The sequence below is a fragment of the Arachis stenosperma genome, chromosome 7, assembly GCF_014773155.1.
Source record: "Arachis stenosperma cultivar V10309 chromosome 7, arast.V10309.gnm1.PFL2, whole genome shotgun sequence".
NCBI lineage: Eukaryota > Viridiplantae > Streptophyta > Magnoliopsida > Fabales > Fabaceae > Arachis > Arachis stenosperma.
The window spans coordinates 35,478,632-35,496,702 of NC_080383.1; the positions used below are offsets into that span (position 1 = coordinate 35,478,632).

General features: G+C 46.2%; 1 protein-coding gene across 1 annotated transcript; it reads right to left on the reverse strand.

Annotated features, from left to right (window-relative positions):
* Window positions 1-16,144: 16,144 nt before the first annotated feature.
* Window positions 16,145-16,639, reverse strand: LOC130939697 (uncharacterized). The gene has a single exon (XM_057867789.1). It carries the CDS (start codon window positions 16,637-16,639, stop codon window positions 16,145-16,147), a length of 495 nt encoding a protein of 164 aa, XP_057723772.1.
* Window positions 16,640-18,071: the final 1,432 nt, after the last annotated feature.

Genomic DNA, 18,071 nt, shown 5'->3' on the forward strand with positions numbered 1-18,071 from the left:
TTAGCTTCTTCTTTCATAGAGGATTCACTGCTTAAGTACAGATGCTGATTTCTGGCAACTGTATCAATAAGCTCTTGAGCTTCTTCAATTGTTTTTCTCATATGTATAGATCCACCAGCTGAGTGGTCTAGAGAAATCTGAGCTTTTCTGTAAGCCCATAGTAGAAGATGTCTAATTGCACCCATTCTGAAAACATTTCAGAGGGGCATTTTCTTAGCATCTCTCTGTATCTCTCCCAGGCATCATAAAGGGATTCATTATCTCCTTGTTGAAGCCTTGAATGTTTAGCCTTAGCTGTGTCATCCGTTTGGGAGGGGAAATAGTGATTCAGGAATTTTTCTGACAGCTGTTTCCATGTTTTTATGCTGTTCTTAGGCTGGTTATTTAACCACCTCTTAGCTTGATCTTTTATAGCAAATGAAAACAGTAATAGTCTGTAGACATCCTGATCTACTTCCTTATCATGTACTGTATCAGCAATTTGCAGAAATTGTGCCAGAAACTCTGTAGGTTCTTCGTGTGGAAGACCAGAATATTGGCAGTTTTGCTGCACCATGATAATGAGCTGTGGATTCAGCTCAAAGCTACTAACTCCAATGGAGGTGTTCCGAGGGTTACCTGAAACGTGTAGCTCGTCTTCTGGCAAGGCCCGAGTGGGGGGTCTGTGACCCGAGCTGGTTGTGCTGAACGGCGGGGGGTTGTACCTGCAATGACACTCCGATGCTTAAGTTAGCATGGGTCCAAGCAGATATCAAGTAGAATTAGAGTATGAGTTATACCTGGGTGCTCCAGTGTATTATAGTAGTTGGCTGCGATCATCCCTGGATAAGATATTCTTATCTTATCTTATCTTTTGGGAGATTCATCTCTATCTTTGCGGAACCGCCTTTCCCAGGCCCTTTCGGCCTTTAGGTTTTGGGCTTAGTTCCTTCTGATGGGCCTTTCTTTGGCCTGTTTGTCCGAGGTCCGACCTCGAACGGGCCTTAGGTCGAGGTCGGGCCTTCTATCAGCTTTACCGAGTTTGGAGAGCTCGGTCAGGGTATGAACAGTGCCCCTGCCGAGTTCGTCTTTTTTTTTCGGAAGGTCGAGCTCGGGCATAGTAGTTTTTCAAAATTTGAAAACGGTCGTTTCAGCATTTATTGCTTGTTACCGTTTCTTCCTCGATTTCCGTGCGGCGCTCTTGGAGGCTTTATTTATTTCCCCTTTCTTCATTTTTCTTTGTTTATTCATCACTTTTTTCGAGCATCTTCTCTCTTTCTCTCTGTTCTTCGTCTTCCATTTTTTGTGCGTTTTTTCAGAGTTCTTTCCTGCGCCGCCGTTTTTCCTTTCGTCGGAGCTCGTCGCTTTCTTCTTTTCCAGGTTTGCTTTTTTCGCTTTTATTCTTCGTACGCTTCTTTTTTCTGATATCTTCTATGCCCGGGTTGCCCCGAAAAGAGGCGCCGCTATGCCGGGTTGCCCCGAAAAGAGGCGCCGCTATTGCTTGTATGTGTGGTGGGGGGACTCTTTTCTCCGATCCATTTTTGTTATTCGAGTTGCTGCCTTCTTGTTTGTAAAAGAACTTTGCTTTCTTGTTTTTGTTGAATTTGGTTTTTCTGCCTTTGTGTGATTTTTGTCTTGCTGTTGTATTCTTTCTTTGTAGGCAAGATTTTTTTATGTCTCGAAAGGTGTTTCAAGCAATGTCGACCAAGATTCCGAGTGGTCTAGGTTGGGTAGATCCTGCTTTTAAGGGTCCCGTCTGTTGTAGATTCTGAGTATCTGATTAGGTTCCGTAGGGAGTGTAGTATTTGTGAGAACAGGGAGTTGAGTCTGAGTTAGCAGCCCGGAGTCGAGGAGAGGGTGTGTTTTTCCGCCGTAGAGAGTTCCGAGAAACTTTTCTTCTATGCTTATGATTGTTTCTTCTCCAAGCTAGGTGTCCGTCTTCCTTTCACCGACCTGGAATCCGAGGTCCTTTGGTCTTGTAACCTTGCCCCTACACAACTCCATCCGAACTCTTGGGCGTTTTTAAAGCTTTTCCAACTTTTGTGTCAGATTTTAGGCGTCTCCCCTTCTGTTTTTCTTTTTCTTTATCTGTTTGTACTGACGAAGCCGGGGTCGGGTGCTGGGAAGGTGTCCTGGGTTTCGTTTAGGGCTAACCAGGGTAGGAAATTTTGCACTTTGTATGATGAGTCGTTTCACGATTTCAAAAACTATTACTTCAAAGTCGGGCTGTTGGAGATGTCCGACCTTTTTCTTAGATGAGAGTGGGGAGCCTTCGTTCCTCTTTGTTGGCAAGAGAGTGTGGTGTCGGTTAAGTACACTTTCGAGAGTCTAGATGAGGTGGAACAGCTTTCGTTGGTGTGTTGAGCAGTCTATGGGGTCGGGCACCTCACTTGGATACGAAGAAAATGTTGGGAGATCCAAGCCTTCTCCGTTCCGAGTTAGGTAGTTCCGACCTCTTTTTGAGATTTCATTTTCATATTTTGGACTTTGTTTTGATCTTTCTGTTTGATAACCTCTTTGTTCGTTTCTGCAGAGATGTCTTCTCAGGCTGATTCTATGAAGTTTTCCGTCGAGCGAAGAAATCTGCGGCATCTCGGAATATCGAGGCTGAAGCTTCTCCCCGACCTTCTCTGCAGAAGACTACAATTGGTGTTCAGACTCGGTCGAAGACCATTCCGGTCCCTCAGTTCGAGCTATAACTCAGGATCCTCCGACCTCCGGACCCGGTCAGCTTTCCCCGACCTCGACCTCGGGTCCTCCCCCCAAGAAACTGAAGACTTCCCGAGAGCCTGCTGGTTTCAATGACAAGGATTTCGATGCTCTCGGTTGGGTTGAGCAGCACATTCTTCCTCAGACTTTTATTTCTACTGATGATGCGTCCATGGAGCATCACTTTCAGTATATGGCGCGGAGTTGTGTTCGGATGGCTAGCCTTCATTGCCGCCATTGCTCGGGAGTTTAAGAAAGCTCCCTTTGGGGCGACCAGCTCCCGACTTGAGAAGGCCGGTCCGAGCTTGATAAGGTTAGTCAGATGAAGGATCTAGGATTGCCGAGCTGGAGGAGTCTTTGGAGGAAGAGAAGACTAGGGCTACCGCGGCTGTGGCGGTGGCGAAGACGTCTGAGGAGATGGCGAGGGTGGCGACGGAGAACTATACCAAGCTGTATGCTGAGCTTGTGGAGACGAAGGAGAAGCTGCAATCTGCTCGGGAGACTTTTATGAGCTGGAAGATAATGTGGCCAAGGGTATGGATGCTATGTTTGTGAATTTGAGGGATCAGGTCCGGGTTCTTGCTCCCGAATTGGATCTCAGTTTGTTCAGTACGATAACATGGTTGTGGAGGGAAGATTGTTCCTGCCCCTGTGAGATGAGGTTCCGATGTCCGACCCCAAGGCTCCGGTGTCCGACCCCGAGGCGGTCGTGAACCCGACTTCACCTTTGGCCGAGGATAGAGTTGGTATGGAGGTTCCAAGCGATGGTGCTGTTCCTGCAGTCCCGATATCCATGTTTCAGCCAGGTGTTGATGCGGAGTCTGGAAAGGGCCTTGATCCTCTGTAATTTTTTGTACTTTTTGTGCCTTTGCCCGACCTGTGGGCTTTTTGTTTTTTGGATGTTTTCTGCAAACATTTTTGGACACCTGTTCTGCTATTTTAGCTAGCTTTTTAGCATGCTTTGTGTTTCGATTGTCTCGTTCCGCTTTTATGCTTTTTAGTTGTTCTCGGGTACAACTTTTTAGCTAGCGTTTTGACTCGCTTTTTGCTTTTTGTGTTTTTTTGGGTAACAACTTTTAGCTAGCGCTTTGACTTCTCGCTTTTTGCTTTTTAGTTGTTTTTGGGTAACAACTTTTTAGCTAGCGCCTTGACTTTCTCGCTTTTTGCTTTTAGTTGTTTTTGGGTAACAACCTTTTAGCTAGCGCCTTGACTTTCTCGCTTTTTGCTTTTTAGTTGTTTTTGGGTAACAACTTTTTAGCTAGCGCCTTGACTTTCTCGCTTTTTGCTTTTAGTTGTTTTTGGGTAACAACTTTTTAGCTAGCGCCTTGACTTTCTCGCTTTTTGCTTTTTAGTTGTTTTTGGGTAACAACTTTTTAGCTAGCGCCTTGACTTTCTCGCTTTTTGCTTTTTAGTTGTTTTTGGGTAACAACTTTTTAGCTAGCGCCTTGACTTTCTCGTAGTCCTGGTTCTTTGCCAGCTTCCTTCTTGGGTCCGAGTTTATTCTCGGACATCGGGATCCTTGAGTACCCCTTTGGTCAGGTCCGACTTCGTTGTTTGGTCGGCCTTTTTTAAGTTATTTTTGTAACTTCTTTTCTATTTGGCTTTTTGAGCCATTTCGGAGTTACTTTTATAACTTCTCACATTAATTTGAACCTCGTCGCTTCATCTTTGCCGACCTCGTATGGCCTTTGGCAAATGATTTTTTGCGTTTTGCCGAGCATAAATTAATGCGCCTTGGTGGGGTACTTTTTAGGATATGCTTTATAACGAGAAAGAGAAAATAAAGAAATTTGATTAGTATTAAAAAGAAGAATATGTACAAAGTGTTACCCTTTGACTAGGTCGGGTGTCCTACTTAACCGGGTGTCTCATTAAAAAACCCTCGTGGGGAAAAAGAGTACACCTCGGTTAAGTTTTTCTAGCTGTAGTATCGTCTTAGGTTACAGGCGTGCCAGGTTCTGGGCAGCTCATTGCCTTCTAGGTCGGATATCTTGTAGTAGCCTGTCCCTAAGACTTCTGTTACTTTGTAGGGCCCCTTCCAATTTGCGGCTAGCTTTCCTTCTCCCGATTTTTGTGTTCCGATGTCGTTTCGGATTAAAATCAGGTCGTGAGTGGAGAAGCTTCGTTTTATCACCTTTCGGTTATATCTGAGGGCCGTTCGTCGTTTTAAGACTTCTTCTCTGATTCGGGCTCTTTCTCGGACCTCGGGTAGGAGGTCGAGTTCTTCCCTTTGTGCCTGAGGGTTGCCTCCTTCGTTGTAGAAGATGGTTCTGGGTGATCCTTCGTCTATTTCGACGGGAATCATTGCCTCCATTCCGTAGGCTAGTCGGAATGGGGATTCTCCTGTTGTAGAGTGCGGGGTTGTCCGATAGCCCATAATACCTGGGGGAGTTCATCGGCCCATGCCCCTTTGGCCTCTTGGAGTCTTCGTTTTAACCCGGCCAAGATGACTTTATTTGCGGCCTCTGCTTGTCCATTGGCTTGCGGGTGTTCGACCGATGTGAACTGCTGTTTGATTTTTAGCTCGGCCACCAAGTTCTGAAAACTTGTGTCTGTGAACTGTGTTCCATTGTCTGTTGTGATGGGAGTAGGGGACTCCGAACCTCGTGACAATTTTTGTATAGGAATTTACGGCTTTTCTGAGCCGTAATAGTGGCTAAGGGTTCAGCCTCGATCCACTTTGTGAAGTAGTCGACCCCTACTATGAGGTACTTGACTTGCCCCGGTCCTTGTGGGAATGGGCCGAGTAGGTCGAGTCCCCACTTTGCGAAGGGCCATGGTGCGGTGATGCTTATGAGGTCTTCGGGCGGTGCTTTGTGAAAATTGGCGTGTTTTTGGCAGGGGGGCATATTTTCACAAACTCTGCCGCGTCTCTTTGCAAGGTCGGCCAGTAAACCCGGCTCTGACTATTTTCTTGGACAGGGCCCGGGCTCCGAGATGGTTCCCACACATGCCTTTGTGGACTTCTTCGAGGACGCTCTTTGTTTCTGTGGTCGGGACGCACCTCAGGAGGGGGTTTGAGAATCCTCTTCTGTATAATACGTCGTGGATTAACGTGTAGTTCTGGGCGTCTTTTGTAAGCCTTTTAGCTTCTTTTCTTTCGGCGGGGAGAGTTCCCGATTTCAGATAGTTGAGTATGGGGGTTATCCATCCTTGTTGTTGCCCGGATATTTAGTATTTCTTCCTCCCTTAACACGGAGGGGGATTGTAGAGTTTCTTGGAGGAGACTTCTGTTGTTCCCTCCGGGCTTGGTGCTAGCAAGTTTTGAGAGGGCGTCTGCCCGGGCATTTTGCTCCCGGGGTATGTGCTGGATTTGTATTTCCGGGAAGTGTCGTAATTGCGCCTGTGTTTGGTCCAGGTGTTTTTTCATAGTAGGGTCTTTGGCCTGGTAGCCTCCATTTACTTGTGATGTGACGACCTGGGAGTCGCTGAAGATCGTGATCCTCTTTGCTCTGACCTCTTCGGCTAGTTTTAGTCCCGCTAGTAGGGCTTCGTATTCGGCTTGGTTATTTGAGGCCTGGAACTCGAACTTTAGGGATAGCTCAATCCGTGTTCCTTGATCGCTTTCGAGTATAACACCAGCCCCGCTTCCTGTTTTGTTTGAGGATCCGTCGACATACAGATTCCATGAGAGTGGGGTTCCCGGGGTCTCAGTGTATTCTGCGACGAAGTCGGCTAGGTATTGAGATTTTATGGCAGTCCGGGCTTCATAGTGGAGGTCGAACTCGGACAATTCCACCGCCCATTGTAGGATTCGTCCTGCCATGTCTGTCTTTTGTAGGATGTGTCTCATGGGTTGGTTTGTCCGGACTTTGATGGTGTGGGCTTGAAAGTAGGGGCGGAGTCTCCGAGCTGTGAACACTAGTGCATAGGCGAATTTCTCTATTTTCTGATAGTTTAATTCGGCCCCTTGTAGTGCTTTGCTTACGAAGTATATGGGGTGTTGCCCCTCCTCATTTTCTCGTATTAGTGCCGAGGCGACTGCCCGATGTCCGACCGACAGGTATAGTACGAGCTCTTCCCTTTAGAGGTCGGGTTAAGATTGGTGGCTGCCCGAGGAATTCCTTGAATTCTTGGAAGGCCTTTTCGCATTCCGGGGTCCAAGAGAAGGGTTTCCCTTTCTTTAGGAGTGAGTAGAGAGGGAGTGATCTTATCGCTGATCCTGCCAAGAATCTTGATAGGGCGGCTAGTCTCCCATTTAGTTGTTGTACTTCTTTGACACCCGTCGGGCTTTTCATATTGAGTATTGCTTGGCATTTGTCCGGGTTTGCTTCGATGCCTCTCTGAGTCAGCATGAAGCCTAAGAACTTCCCGGCTTCTGCGGCGAAGGTGCACTTTGTCGGGTTAAGTCTCATGTTGTGTTTCCGGAGGGTGTCGAAGATGCTGCTGAGGTCGGCGACCAAGTTTCTGTCTTCTTGTGTCTTTACTAGCATGTCGTCGACGTACACCTCTAGCTGTAGCCCGATGTGTTCTGAGAACACTTTGTTCATTAGCCTCTGGTAGGTTGCCCCTGCGTTCTTCAGCCCGAAGGGCATTACTACGTAGCAGTAGTTTGCCCTTGGGGTTATGAACGAGGTCTTTTCTTGGTCGGGTCCATACATCGGGATTTGATTGTATCCGAGTATGCATCCATGAAGGAGAGGTATCTGTAGCCCGAAGCGGCATCGACTAAGGCGTCGATGTTCGGTAGTGGATATGGATCTTTGGGGCAGGCTTTGTTGAGATCCGTGTAGTCGACGCACATCCTCCATTTTCCATTGGGCTTCTTCACTAGGACCACGTTTGCGAGCCATAGGGGGTACTTTACTTCCCTAATGAACCCTGTATCTAGTAGTGCTTGCACTTGTTCTTCTATTGCTTGCATGCGTTCGGGCCCGAGCTTCCTGCGTCTTTGTTGGACAGGTCGGGATCCCGGGTATACGGATAGCTTATGGCACATCAGGTCGGGGCTTATGCCTGGTATATCGGAGGCTTTCCAGGCGAAGAGGTCGGAATTCTCCCTTAAGAGGGTTGTGAGTTCCTCCTTTAGGCCTGCCTCGAGGTTTGCCCCTATGTTTGTTACTTTCTCGGGTGTGTTCCCGATCTGGATCTTTTCGGTTCTCCTTCTGGTTGTGGCCGAAGATCTTCTCGGGCTTGGACTCGCCCGAGTTCTATTGTGTTGACCTCTTTCCCTTTTAGGCTCAGACTTTCGTTGTAGCATCGTCGTGCTAGTTTTTGGTCGCCTTTTAGGGTAGCGATTCCCTTTGCGGTAGGGAACTTCATACAGAGGTGTGGGGTCGAGACTATAGCCGCTAGTCTGTTTAGGGTTGGTCGTCCGATGAGGGCATTGTATGCTGAAGTGACGTCGACTACAATGTAGTCGATGCTTAGTGTTTTGGTTTGCTCGCCTTTCCAAAGGTAGTGTGTAATGAGATGTATCCCAAGGGGCGGATCGGGGTATCTCCTAGTCCAAACAGGTCGGTGGGATAGGCTTTTAGCTCTTTTCTTCGAGTCCGAGCTTGTCGAAGGCTGCTTTGAACAGGATATCTGCTGAGCTTCCTTGGTCGATCAGGGTTCGATGTAAGTTGGCGTTGGCTAGGATGATGGTGATCACCATAGGGTCGTCGTGTCCGGGTATTATTCCAAGAGCATCTTCTCGGGTAAATGAGATAGTAGGTAACTCGGGTAAGGGGCTGTCTTCTCGGACATGGTAGACTTCTTTGAGGTGTCTCTTCCGTGAGGATTTGGATGTCCCTCCCCCTGCGAAACCTCCGTTTATCATGTGTATGTACCTTTCAGGAGTTCGCGGGGTTCGTGTTTGCTCGGCCCGATCTTCGTTATCTCCCCGTCTTCTCTTTCTGGTTTCTTCTCCTTTCTCAGCTATGTATCTGTCGAGTTTTCCCTCTCTGGCTAGCTTTTCTATAACATTCTTTAAGTCGTGGCAGTCGTTAGTAGAGTGGCCGTAGAGTCTGTGATATTCGCAGTACTCGGACCGATCTCTTCCTGCTCTCTTGTGCTTCAGAGGTTTGGGTGGTGGGATCTTCTCGGTGTGGCATACTTCTCTGTAGACGTCTACCAGGGAGACTCGGAGGGGAGTGTAGCTGTGGTATTTTCGTGGCTTGTCCGAGTTGGATTCTTCTTTCTTTTTCTGTTCCCGATCTCGATCTCGGGGCGGGTAGGTTGACTCCTTCCTGGAAGAGTCTCTCAGCTGGGAGGTTTCTTCCATGTTGATATACTTTCCTGCCCGTTCTTGTACTTCGTATAAGGAGGTCGGGTATCTTTTGGATAGGGATTGGCTAAACGGTCCTTCTTTTAGGCCGTTTGCTAGTCCCATGATGGCTGCTTCCGTGGGCAAGTGTTGTATGTCCAGGCAGGCCTTGTTGAATCGCTCCATGTACTCTCTGAGGGTTTCTTGGTTGCCTTGTTTGATCCCGAGTAGGCTGGGGGCATGTTTTGCCTTGTCCTTTTGAATAGAGAACCTTGTTAAGAATTTTTGGTCAGGTCTTCAAAGCTGGAGATTGATCCTGGTGGCAGGTTGTCGAACCACTTCATGGCTGACTTAGTGAGAGTGGTGGGGAAGGCTTTGCATCGAATCGCGTCGGAGGCGTCGACTAAGTACATTCTGCTTCTGAAATTGCTGAGGTGATGACTTGGATCGGTGGTGCCGTCGTAGAGGTCCATATCTGGTGGTTTGAAGTTTCGCGGTACCTTCTCTTTCATGATCTCTTGTGTGAAGGGATCATGGTTGCTTTCGGGAGTGGTGCCGTGTTCCGTCCGATCTTTCAGGTTGGCCTCTATCTTCCGCAGTTTTTCTTCCAATTCTCTGCGTTTGCGAGCTTCCCTTCTCAGATCCTGTTCAGTTTCCTTCTGCTTCTTTACGTCCTCTTCGAGTCGTCTCAGCCGGCTTTGTTGTGCCCGAACTGTTTCCAGAATCTCCGAACTTTTTTCTCTTTCGGGATTTTGTGGATCTTTGTCTGGGGGTGATGTCTTTGGGCGATTCTGTTTGTTTCCTCCTGGAGTGTGTGGTGATAGAGGGCTGTCCGGCCGTTCTCCGGTGTCAACTTCCTCTTCTTGTTCTGATGTAGCGTGGTTATTGTTGGGAGGGTCGTCCGCCATGGTAAAGGGATGACTTTTCGATCCCCGGCAACGGCGCCAATGTTCCGAGGGTTACCTGAAACGTGTAGCTCGGTCTTCTGGCAAGGCCCGAGGTGGGGGGTCTGTGACCCGAGCTGGTTGTGCTGAACGGCGGGGGGTTGTACCTGCAATGACACTCCGATGCTTAAGTTAGCATGGGTCCAAGCAGATATCAAGTAGAATTAGAGTATGAGTTATACCTGGGTGCTCCAGTGTATTTATAGTAGTTGGCTGCGATCATCCCTGGATAAGATATTCTTATCTTATCTTATCTTTTGGGAGATTCATCTCTATCTTTGCGGAACCGCCTTTCCCAGGCCCTTTCGGCCTTTAGGTTTTGGGCTTAGTTCCTTCTGATGGGCCTTTCTTTGGCCTGTTTGTCCGAGGTCCGACCTCGAACGTGGGCCTTAGGTCGAGGTCGGGCCTTCTATCAGCTTTACCGAGTTTGGAGAGCTCGGTCAGGGTATGAACAGAGGGTATACAGATACTACTCCCATATGAAGCAGTAGTGGGGTTAGCATATGACCCCAGGGTCCTCTTGGACTGTTCATTCCCACTTGCTTCCATATTGAATACAAGTTGAGAATTTATAGTTATGGAATAAATAAAAGTGGAATATATAAAAATATTTTTTTTTTGAAAATATTTTGTGAAAATATATATATATATTTTTTATTTTTTATTTTTATTTTTTTTTATTATTATTTTTTTTTTGTAAAATAAAAACGAAATAAATAAAAGAAAGTGGAAATATTTTTGAAATTGAAAATTGAATTTTTTTAATATAAAATTTTCGAAAAAATTAGTTCAAAGTTAGTTAGAAAATAAAATTTTTGAATTTTGAATTTTATGATGAAAGAGAAAAACACACAAAAGACACAAGACTTAAAATTTTTAGATCTAGTGCTCCTTATTTTCGAAAATTTTTGGAGGGAAAACACCAAGGAACACCAAACTTAAAAATTTTAAGATCAAGACACAAGAAAAAACTCAAGAACACCTTGAAGATTCACAAGAACACCAAGAACAAAAGAAAGAACACCAAACTTAAAATTTTTAGAAAATCAAAATAAATTTTCGAAAATTATAAAAAGATTAACAATAAAACACCAAACTTAGAGTTTGGCACAGGATTAAACCAAGAAAAATTATTTTTGAAAAAGATTTTCAAAAGTACTGGTGCTCCCTTATCAAGAATATGACCCTTCTATTCTAGCCAAATGGGCAGCAAATATAACAATTGTTTTGAAAAAGCACAAGAAACACAAGAAAAGACTCAGAACAAGAAAAATTAAAGATCAAACAAGAAAAATAGACAAGAACAACTTGAAGATTAAGGAAAAACAAAGGACACTCACACGAAAAATTCAAAGAAAAATATAAAAGATGCAGTTGACACCAAACTTAGAACAAGACACTAGACTCACGAAAAACCAACAGTTAATAAGGAAAAAGTAATATTTTCGAAAAATATTTTTGAAAAGGGAATAAAAGACTCAAATTTAATGACTCTGTAACATCAATACTATATTCCTAATCTAAGAAATAAAATAAGCCTTCAATTGTTCAAACTCAATAATCCCCGGCAACGGCGCCAAAAACTTGGTGCACGAATTTGTGATCGCACAACTAACCAGCAAGTGCACTGGGTCGTCCAAGTAATACCTTACGTGAGTAAGGGTCGATCCCACAGAGATTATTGGCTTGAAGCAATCAATGTTTATTTTATTTGTCTTAGTTAGGATGTCAACAAAATTGTTTGGGCTACTTGAACAATAGAGTTATTTGTTTATAAAGGATTGTGGAATATATTGGAATAATAAAGAGTACTAGCGTTACTTGTTGTGCAGTAATGGAGAATATGTTGGAGTTTTGGAGATGCTTTGTCCTCTGAACTTCAACTCTTCCTTGAGATCCTCTTCTCACACGCAAGGTCTATCCATGGCAAGCTCTATGTAGGGTGTCACCGTTGTCAATGGCTACTTCCCATCCTCGCAGTGAAAGCTAATGCTCACGCACTCTGTCACAGTACGGCCAATCACCGGTTGGTTCCCGCTTCCTACTGGAATAGAATCCCTCTTTTGCGTCTGTCACTAACGCCCAGCAGGTTGCAAGTTTGAAGCACGTCACAGTCATTCAATCCTGGAATCCTACTCGGAATACCACAGACAAGGTTTAGACTTTCCGGATTCTCATGAATGCCGCCATCTATCTAGCTTATACCACGAAGATTCTGTTGGGGAATCTAAGAGATATTCATTCATTCTGATGTAGAACGGAGGTGGTTGTCAGGCACATGTTCATGGATTGAGGAAGGTGATGAGTGTCACGGATCATCACTCTCTTCACAATTAAGCGCGAATAAACATCTTAGATAAGAACAAGCGTGTTTGAATGGAAAACAAAGGAATTGTATTAAATCATCGAGACGCTGCAGAGCTCCTCACCCCCAACAATGGAGTTTAGAGACTCATGCCGTCACAAAGTATGTAATTCAGATCTGAAAATGTCATGAGGTACAAGATAAGTCTGTAAAAGTCGTTTAAATAGTAAACTAGTAGCCTAGGTTTACAGAAAATGAATAAACTAAGATGATTGGTTCAGAAATCCACTTCTGGGGCCCACTTGGTGTGTGCTGGGGCTGAGAATAAAGCTATCCACGTGTGAAGACCTTTCTTGGCGTCAAACTCCAGGTTTTGACGTGTTTTGGGCGTTCAACTCCGGATCATGACGTTTTTCTGGCGTTTAACTCCAGACAGCAGCATGTACTTGGCGTTCAACGCCAAGTTACGTCGTCTATCCTTGCGCAAAGTATGGACTATTATATATTGCTGGAAAGCCCTGGATGTCTACTTTCCAACGCCGTTGAGAGCGCGCCAATTGGACTCCTGTAGCTCCAGAAAATCCATTTTGAGTGCAGGGAGGTCAGGATCCAACAGCATCAGCAGTCCTTTTTCAGCCTAAGTCAGATTTTTGCTCAGCTCCCTCAATTTCAGCCAGAAAATACCTGAAATCACAGAAAAGTACACACACTCATAGTAAAGTCCAGAAATATGATTTTTGCTTAAAAACTAATAAAATTCTATTAAAAACTAATTAAAACATACTAAAATCTACATGAAATTACCCCCAAAAAGCGTATAAAATATCCGCTCATCAGTCGGGAAGCCGGGCACTGCCCCGAGGACACCGACCCGAGAGATAGTACGCTTTGGGTGGTAGGTTGGTCGGGTTTTGGGTCGGGTGTTAGGGACCGACCCACTGACACCCTTTGCGGGAGGTTTGGGCCTAGGTGGTGCGGTGCCCCGACTCGGTGACTACTTAGGCTGGAGTTGTCAGCCCGTAACAGTGCTCCCAACGCGCCGGCCTTGAGGTTTGGCACTCGTGGTTGGGCACGTTTGTCCTATTCGCCAAGGCGGCAAACTTTCTTCTTTTTCGGGAACTCGTTGATGGCGCTTTGTGTCCCTCACGCGTGGTCGCTTCGATCCTTGTGCTGCTTTCTTGGCTTTTATGCTGTGCATTAAATGCCCATCATTTCAATGATTTGAAATTTTGGGTGAATTGGCGAATGTGCCCCTGCCTTTTGGCACTCTTCCTCGGCGGTTACGCTTTTCTCCCCTTATTTTTATTTCGTAACCCCCTCCTCCTACTTTTCTTTTTCCTCATCCTCTTTGTTCTTTCTTATTGCTACCGCTCCTGGTTCTTCTTCTTGCTGTGCTCAAATATTCTTGCTTCCAGTGCCCATCTTCCTTTCTGGGTTCCTCGTTCTTATCCGCTTCTTGCAGACTCTGATTTCCTAGTAAGTTTTTCAAGGCTTTCTTTTTTAGTTGCTTCTTCCTTTTAGTTTTCGTGCATTCTTGTTTGTGTATACCTGGGTTTTTGTGTTTTCCTTGTTGCTTTTTCTTCTTAAAGGGGGTGCCATTGGGTTTCACATGGGTTTTTTTCTTGCATTCTGGGTTAGTATAGGGGGCCTAGAGGGTGATTCGTAGTTTTCCTTTTTACTTTCTGTTTTAAGGGTTTCCGACTTCCCGTCTTGACTTAAGTGGTGCCCCCACTGTAGGTATGGCCGAGCGCCTTGCTTCTTCGAGTCAGGCTCAGTACCCTTTAGCCGATTTTGTCGACCACTATGCATGGGTTTCCTCCGATGTGAAGGATACCCCTTCTAGAATGACAAAGGAGGGACTCCAGCAACTACGCCAGTCAGGGCTCTTGTGCAGAGGGGGTCCCGAGGAGGCGCTTTATCAAGTTTATGTTCCTGCTGGTTGGGAGCGCGTATGCCAAAAAACTTGGCTTCCCTACGAGTTGTTGATTGGTTGTGGGTTTACGAGCCCATGTTCACGACCTTGGGGCTTTGTCTGCCTTTCTCCCCCTTCGTTATGGCTTTGATAAATCGTTGTGATGTTGCTCCATCGCAGCTTCACCCGAACAGTTGGACTTCCATCCGATGCTTCGAGATGGTTTGCGAGTATCTAGAGCTGCCGTCTTCAGTGAATGTCTTTCTCTACTTCTTCCTGCTCACGAACCCTTCTAGCCAGGGGAAAGTTAAGAAGGGATATATGTCTTTTAGGACCCAACAAGGCCGCAGAATCTTTGGCTTTTTTAGGACTCTTATCATGGCTTTAAGTATACTTTTTTTAAAGTTAGGCTAGTTGAAGGTCACCAACCTTTCTGGCTTACGACCGAAGGAGCTAGGCGGATCCTGACCTACTGGTGCTTTGGGGCGGGATCCGACTATCTGATAAAGGTCTCTTACGATTGGCTTAGTCCAGAAGATCGCAATATTGCTGATATTCTACTGGCCATTTTTGGTGAAAGGAACCTTAATCTTCGTATGGTCATGGGGGATCGGGAGGCCGATCGGTCGTATGTTGGTGAGTTTCTTTTCTTCGTACTTTTTTAAGCTTTATTCTGCTATTATTCACACATTTGCTTTCTTTTTCTTTGCTCGTAGTTTCCATGACTGGCGGGAAGAAGACTTTGGCTGATTTGATGAGCCTCATCAAGGGGGATGATGAAGGTGAGGACGACTCCTCGGCGACTCCTTTGGTGAGTCCGGAGCAGGGGGAAGTTGGGGAGGCCGGTGGTCAGGTGGGCGGGGCCGACCAGGTTCAGCCAGAGAAGGTTATTCCTCCCGAGAATTCTGCGGGGTCCTAGGGTGTGGAGCCGGAGATTTTAGAGGATTTTGGTTTTGGTGGCGAGGAGTTGAAAGCTGCGGGCAATCCAAAGAAGAGGAAACGGGATACCGAAAGGCGCTCTTGGTCATGGAAAAAAACTTCGATGCTGGGGGTTTCATTGAGTCCCAATTGCTTTCTAGTACCGAGGGGTTTTTTCACAAGGCCGACCTTTCCAGTCAGGCTAGGTGGATCTACCGCAGTCTTCTCTGTGCTGCTGCTATTGCCAAGAAGGTGGAGCCTAACTTGGGCAATTATCATGCTCTAGAGGTAAAGCTTCGGGACTCTCAGAAAGATCTGACGGATTCACAATCTCGGGAGGAGTCCCTGAAGACCAAATTGTTCGAGCAGAAGAAGAAGGCTGAGGAGGATGCCAAGGAGATTAATAGGCTGGTGGATCGGGACCTGGCCTTGTTGAAAGACTTGAACGCTTCCCGTGGTGAGGCTGCTGCTGCCAAGAAGAGGGTTAAGGAGTTGGAGAAAAAATTAAAGTTAGCTGAGAGCTCGGCAGAGGCCGCTTCTCAGAAGATGGCCGCTTTGAAGAAGAAGAACAAAAAGCTTGCAAAGGGGGCTCGGGAGGCCGTTAAGCTGACCGAAGAAGGAATTAAGCTCCAAGTGGCTGTGCTTGCTCCCGACCTTGACCTCTCCCAAGTTGGTGCTATGAAGACGGTGGAAGGCGGGAAGATTGTTGACATCCTCAAGCGTTAAATGGATACTTCTTGGCTTTTTTTGTAATCTTGCTTTTTTTTCGGGGCCTATTATAAGGCGCCCTTTGGTTGTATCGAACACTTTTTGTTTTTATTTCAACTGCTGTTATCTTGTTTATTGCTTGTTTACTCGGGCCATCGTGGCTTTGCTTTTTACTATTTTTTGCTTGGGCCGTCGCGACCTTTTGGTTTACCGTTTTTGTGGTATTTATCGGTTTTATTGCTTGTCTCGGTCGTTTTTTGGTCCCTATGGTTCCCGGGGTGATCAGTCCCGGGTTCCCGTTAGGTCGACCGTTTGCTATTTTCGTTGCTTTGTTATTTCGATGTGAATCTTGCAAAAGGTAGACTTATCATATTTGTTAGAACCGAAACAAGGAAATAATGCAATGTGTATTTAAATAAATAGAGTAAACGAGGGATATAAGAGGGATGTAAAAAGGGGAACATAAGGGGAAACTGGGGCCGTCAAGTCGTGTGGTCGCTTCTTCTTATGAGTAGAACCTCTTTAGGTTTGTCATGTTCCATGTTCTCAGCACCTCGCTTCCATCCAATTTTTCTAGCTTGTAGCCTCCTTTGCCGAGGACCTGTCTTACCCTGTAAGGACTTTTTCAGTTTGCGGCTAGCTTGCCTTCCCCTGGGGTTGGTAGCCCTATGTCGTTGCATTGTAGGACCAAGTCGCCTTCTCCTAGACTTATTTTTAGCACTTTGCCAATGTACCTTAGGGGTTATCCTTTGTTTTATTGCCGCTTCGGCTAGGTGTGCCATTTGCCTTGTTTCGTTGACCAGGTCCTTTTCGACTGCTTCACTTCTTCCTCCAAGGAGTAACCTTGGGCTTGGTTCCCCGACCTTGACTAGGATGACTTCGTCGACCCCGTATGTGAGTCGAAAGGGGGTTTCGCCGGTGGATGACTGGGGGTGGTCTTGTAGGACCATAAGACCGAGGCTAGCTCGTCTACCCATGAGTCCTTCTTTCCTTTAAGTCATTTCTTCAATCCTTTTAGGATAACTTTGTTGGCTGCCACTACTTGGTCGTTGGTTTGGGGGTGCTCGATTGAGGAGAACCTCGGTTTGATCTTTAGTCCTTCTAGGAACCCTTTCAACCTTTTGTCGGTAAACTGTGTCTTGTTGTCCGATATGACGGTTTTCAGGATTCTAAACCTAGTGACCACTTGCCTCCATATGAACTTTTGGCAATTTGCTGAGGATATGCTAGCTAGTGGTTCTGCTTCCACCCATTTGGTATAATAATCTATGGCCACTATCAAGTATTTCACTTGTCCAGGTCTAAGTGGGAATAGTCCTAAGAGATCGACTCCCCATTGGGCGAAAGGTCGGGGGGCCATCATTAAGCTGAGCTCTTCGGGCGGTGCTTTATGGAAGTTGGCATTTTTTTGGCATTTTTTTGCATTTTTTCACGAACTCCTGGGCGTCAGAGATCATTGTAGGCCAGTAATACCCTGCCCGGATGATCTTTCTTGCTAGGGATCTTCCCCCGACGTGGTGACCACAACTTCCTTCGTGGACTTCTTTGGGGATGTAGTCCGTCTGGTCGGGGTGCAGGCATTTGAGTAGGAGCTGGTTGAGACCTCGCTTGTATAACTGCCCCTGTATGATTGTGTATTTGGGAGCTTCTCTCTTAATAGCTTGTGCCTCCTTCTCATCTGGGGTGTTTCTGCATGCTCTAGATATCAAAAAATAGGGTCTATCCATGAGGGGAGGTTCGGCATCTGGGTTGTTCACATGACGATTGCAGGTTCAGTTGCTAGCCCTTGGATTAGGGATCTGTTCTCTGTCCCGGATTTGGTGCTTGCTAGCTTAAAAAGGAGGTCGGCTCGGGCGTTTCTTTCTCTGAGGACGTGCTGGATTGTGATTTCTTCGAAGCTTTTGCATAGCTCTTTAACTTTTTCCATGTATTTTTGTAGCATCGCGTCCCTGGCTTGGTAGCTGCCGTTTACCTAGGAAGTGACGATCTGGGAGTCGCTACTGACCTCCACCCTTGACGCCCCGACTTCTTTGGCTAGTACCAGTCCCCCTATCAGGACTTTATATTCGGCTTGGTTGTTAGAGACCGGGAAGTCAAACTTGATGAATTGTTCATAGGCTACTCCTACCGAGTTTTCGAGGATGATCCCGGCCCCTCCGGACGCATGGTTGGATGCTCCATCAACGTAGAGTTTCCACCGTGTGTTCGGTGTGTCAGGTGTCTCTCTTGTGACTTCCACGAGGAAATCTGCCATGGCTTGGGCTTTGATTGCCTGCCTGGGCTCGTATTGCAAATCATATTGAGAAAGTTCTATTGCCCATGCCATCATTCTTCCCGCCAGGTCGGGTTTCTAGAGGATTTGTCGAATGGCCTTATTGGTTTTTAGGATGATTTTGTGCCCTTGGAAGT

Excerpts from the sequence above, each read along its gene's own strand:
- LOC130939697 (XM_057867789.1), bottom strand. The coding sequence starts at position 16,639 with ATGGGTAGACGAGCTAGCCTCGGTCTTATGGTCCTACAAGACCACCCC.